The 4489-nt window shown below is 35.1% G+C and overlaps 1 protein-coding gene across 1 annotated transcript in view; it reads right to left on the reverse strand.

Moving 5' to 3' along the window:
• Positions 1 to 4489, reverse strand: part of PLCZ1 (phospholipase C, zeta 1) — a 62659-nt gene that overhangs the window by 12256 nt on the left and 45914 nt on the right. The window contains exon 9 of the mRNA XM_008577816.1: positions 1058 to 1174. Coding sequence (XP_008576038.1) covers positions 1058 to 1174 — 117 coding nt within the window. The remainder of the gene's footprint in view (positions 1 to 1057; positions 1175 to 4489) is intronic.

The following is a 4489-nucleotide window of genomic DNA, read 5'->3' on the forward strand; positions in this document are numbered from 1 at the left end:
TTCTAAGAGCAAGCGTCATGAGACAAATGATTTATGATTTTAAACATTTCCCTCCTGCACCATCTATATTAATATGTGTTAGTGAATTGCAAAGTGTCATCTGTAAATTAAATTATTATATAGCTTCAAGTAAAGAAATAAAAAGGGCACATGATATGGATTACAGAATAGTAATGTACATGTCAGGTAACATTCAAAAGATACGAGAATAAAGAAAATTAGTACATTAAATGAGGGAAGTAAAGACACCAACTATATCACAAACTTTCAAAAGCGTCCAAGAGGAGCTTTTGTTACTTGAGGACAAAGTGAGAAGCAGGCAGAGTAATAATTGTTAAAATACAGAAGTACCTCAATACAGGCTGGTAAGCAGCCACTGTATGCAGTACTGCCCTGTACTTCCCAACACCCGCATTTCCCGCCTGGCCCAGTCTCCCCCTCTCCTCAAGCCTATGTGCCTTGCCACAATCCAGTATAAGAAGGGTTAACAGCTGGCACTTTCTGACTGGTTAGTGACCAGTGCTGTTCAGTTTGGAATAGTAGAGTCTGGTAAGGACAAACAACAAAGCTGAGCAGTCCCATTTGCTTTTCAATGCTATGAGTGTAGATGCTCATGTAAATTACTGTATACATGATAGAGGTCATTTGATTTTGTAAATTACTGTATACATAATAGAGGTCATTTGATTTTAGGAGGCCTTGAGCATATCTTTCAAGCTAACGAATTTGATCTTCAATCAAATTCAATTTTGATCTTCAGTCCTCTTATATCCATTTTGGTTTCCTTGCTCCTTTTTATTACCACACATGTCCCATACTAACTTCTCATGAGTTTAACCTCCATGCCCCCAGCTCTCACCTAGACCCATCCTCTTCAGCCCATTCAGGAGTGACTTCAACTCTTGAAACCAATGACTCACCACTAATGCCTGACCTCCTCACCTCCAGGGCCAAAAAATCTTTATATGAAGCTTTTTTCATGAATTTTTCATTAATTCATAAAATGAATTTATTTTATCTTACTCTTGCAGACAATTCAATATCCTATATAACGTACCCATTTGACAACCTATATTCCAAAATTCTTGAGGATTAAAATTAGAAGAGTCCGCTCTTGCTGCTTTCGGATATATTCTGGTAATGAACTTCCTGGTGTGAAAAATAAACTCATCGACTAAAAAAAAAATTATTAAAACATTATCAAAAATTTTAAATAAATTAAATAAGCTATTTCTATATATAGTATATCATTCTACAACAGTTTTAATACTTTTGATATGTATGTGTTAGCAAAAATATTTGCAATTTCTGAAAATCAAAATAAATCCATGCCTTTATGTTTAAGTGCAATTCAGTTATTGAGATGTTAATAATAATTTTACTACACAATTCATGTACACTGATCATGTACACTGGATTAGATAATTTATATATTTTTCACATTCAAATTAATTTTACTTTGATATAAGAATACATAAAAATTCTAAAATAATATATGTTCATTTTTCAAAAGTAGCATCTTTCCTCATTTTTTTTAACTTTGATTTTCACATTAGGACAGAATCATGTGTAAGTCGTATAAAGGTATATTTTTCCAACTAAATTAATCAGGTTGAACATTTCACAATTCTCAGGGTTGAAAGACACCCTAAAGTCATCCGGTTTAGTTTACAAACCTTCCACTCCAGCATCATCTCCCAAAATTCATTGAATCTCTCTTAATATCCCACCACTGAAAAACTCACTATCTCCCAATACTTTGTTATTTCATGTCTTGCTTACTGAGGTCATTTATATATATTTTTAGTTTGTATACATACACATACAAGTACACACACACAGCCTACCTGAGTTTCTACGTATATTCTTTATACGTAGAAAGTTTCTACTTATCTATATTCTATTTAAATTGCTTGAGATTCAAACTAATGTACACTATCATTTGACACCCTTTCAAATTTTCAAACACAGATGTCAAGGTTTTTCTTCTTTCTCTAAACAGATCCTGTTCCTACAACTATTCATGTTAATATGGTGACCAAGCATAGGAGAAATGGTTATTGCCTATGGCCCACTATATTTCTTAGTCCTTTTAGAACAGAATCATTTCCTTCCTCATCCTAAATACTACTCCTTAGGAAGCATTGTCGAGTTAAAAATCACAGTTAATTTCATCATTATTTATTTTTAAAAGTTACACACTCCTTGAGACAAAGTTCATTTGAGGTCACTCAATACATGCAGCACAGGTGTCCAAGTATCATCCTCCCTTATCTAGCCCCAAGGGATCTATGTCTTTAGGCAAAACACATACTCTTCTGGAACATAGTATTTTGCTTCTGCAAAGTAATAAACGTAAATGAGCACTAAGGTCCCATAGCCTAATATGATTTAGGTACTTTACTTCTGAGAATAGGCTTTAGAAATTAAACAAGCTTTGTTATTACAAATGTAATTTGTGCGCATTTTAGAAATATGAGGAGGGAAACCCTCCTCCTCTGTTGGTGGGACTGTAAATTAGTGCAGCCATTATGGAAAACAGTATGGAGGTTCCTCAACAACTACAGATAGAACTGCTATATGATCCAGCAATCCGACTGCTGGGTATATACTCAAAGGAATGGAAATCATCATTTCAGAAGGATACCTGCACTCCCATGTTTATTGCAGCTCAATTTATAATAGACAAGAGTTGGTACCAACCTAAATGTCCATTGATGGATGACTAGATAAGGAAAATGTGGTGTATATAAACAATGGAATATTACTCTACTACAAAAAAGAATGAAATACTGCCATTCATAGCAACACAGATGAACTCAGGGAAGATCATGTTAAGTGAAAAAAGCCAGGCACAGAAAGAGAAATACCCCATGTCCTCACTCGTGACTGGGAGATAAAAAAATAAACAAATAATTTTTTTTTAAAAAGAAAGTTACAGCAATCACAATAATACATTGAACTTTCAAAAGGAGAGAACAGAACTGAGGTTACCATAGTGGAAAATGGGGAGGGGAGAAGTGTAAGGAAGGAATTGGTAAAGGACCACAAAAAACGATTACATTGTATAATGTTTAATATGGTAATTGTCTTGATTTGAGCATCACATATTACACACAGGTAATGATATTCAACTATGTGACCCACAGAAATGTAAAATCAACTATGTTACAATAAAAAAAAATTTTTGAATGTAAAAAAAAGAAGAAATAAAACCACATCTAATTTCATCCCTCAATTAATAACCACTGATAACTCCTTGGTATATATCTTTCCATTTTTTTTGTATGTATATGCTAATTTTTAATATTAAATAATATAGTTTGTTCTTTTTTACAAACTGCCATTTTTACTTACTAAAATAATGTGAAAATCATTTCATTTCAGTAACATTCATCTACCATATTATTTTAATGATGTCCATTATATTTATAACAATGACAGGCATCCTTGCAGTTAAACTTTTGCCGACATTGGTTATTTACTATTGACTTTTGGTGCAAGAAAAATACTCTGTACTGTTTTCAGGAAATGGCAATACTATACTTTACAACTCTACTCAAAACTACCCAATCGTTCCAAATTTTTTTGCAGGTATTTAATACAACGAGGGTGAGAGAATTACAACTACTTTTGCTGTGCCCAGAGGTCCTGTCCTCATGAACAACAAAAGCCATCCAATAGTTTGAAGGGACAGAGGCCAGTAAAGCCGATAAATCAAACTCTCTTTACCATACCTTACGGTAAGAAATACGTTTTATATCACAACCCAACACACACACACGTACACAATTGTTTCACAAAGCAGTACTTACTCTAACAGTACACGCTATTCTAGTCTAGTCTAGTCTAGTCTNAACTGTAGTCCAGACCTACTAAATAGATTTTTGGTTACAACCCACAGTTGTTTTTTTCTTTCTTTTTAAAAAAGGGATGGGGGCAGTGCCTTAACCAATAAATAGCCTCTGATAAGAGGCTGCATTTTCAAACAGCCAACAGCTTTTCTCAAGGTAATTGAAGGTGCTCAATTTCCGCTGTTGTGTTTCTACAAAAGAGTATAGGTGGCAATTTTTTAGAAGGATTTGGAGAGTCACCTGGCTGTTAAGTTAGGTGCTCGTGCCTTTTTAAGTTTGGGACATAACTCACCATATGAGTCTGAGAAGGGGGTAGGGTCTGCTTCTCATTTGCTTTCCCAAGCCTTGTTTCATCTTGGGCTCTACGAAACAAAATAACCACCTCAAATCTAGAATCCAAAGGCAGCGAAGAGAAGACGCAGAGGCAGATGGTACCTCTGGAGATGTGCAGCGATAGGGCACACTCTGCAGAGCCATCTGGTATTCTGGCCTGGGTGCCATTTCCTCCCTTTCCTTCACATTAGACATAGCCTCCGAGTCTAATTAACTCTACCTCTCGGGTGCTTGTTGAATCCACAGAATTCACCCTGTCTCCACTCTGGCTGCCATAAGCCTTCATTATCTCCTTCTGCCTG

The sequence above is a fragment of the Galeopterus variegatus genome, unplaced genomic scaffold, assembly GCF_000696425.1.
Source record: "Galeopterus variegatus unplaced genomic scaffold, G_variegatus-3.0.2 Scaffold1582, whole genome shotgun sequence".
In the NCBI taxonomy this organism is placed as follows: Eukaryota; Metazoa; Chordata; class Mammalia; order Dermoptera; family Cynocephalidae; genus Galeopterus; species Galeopterus variegatus.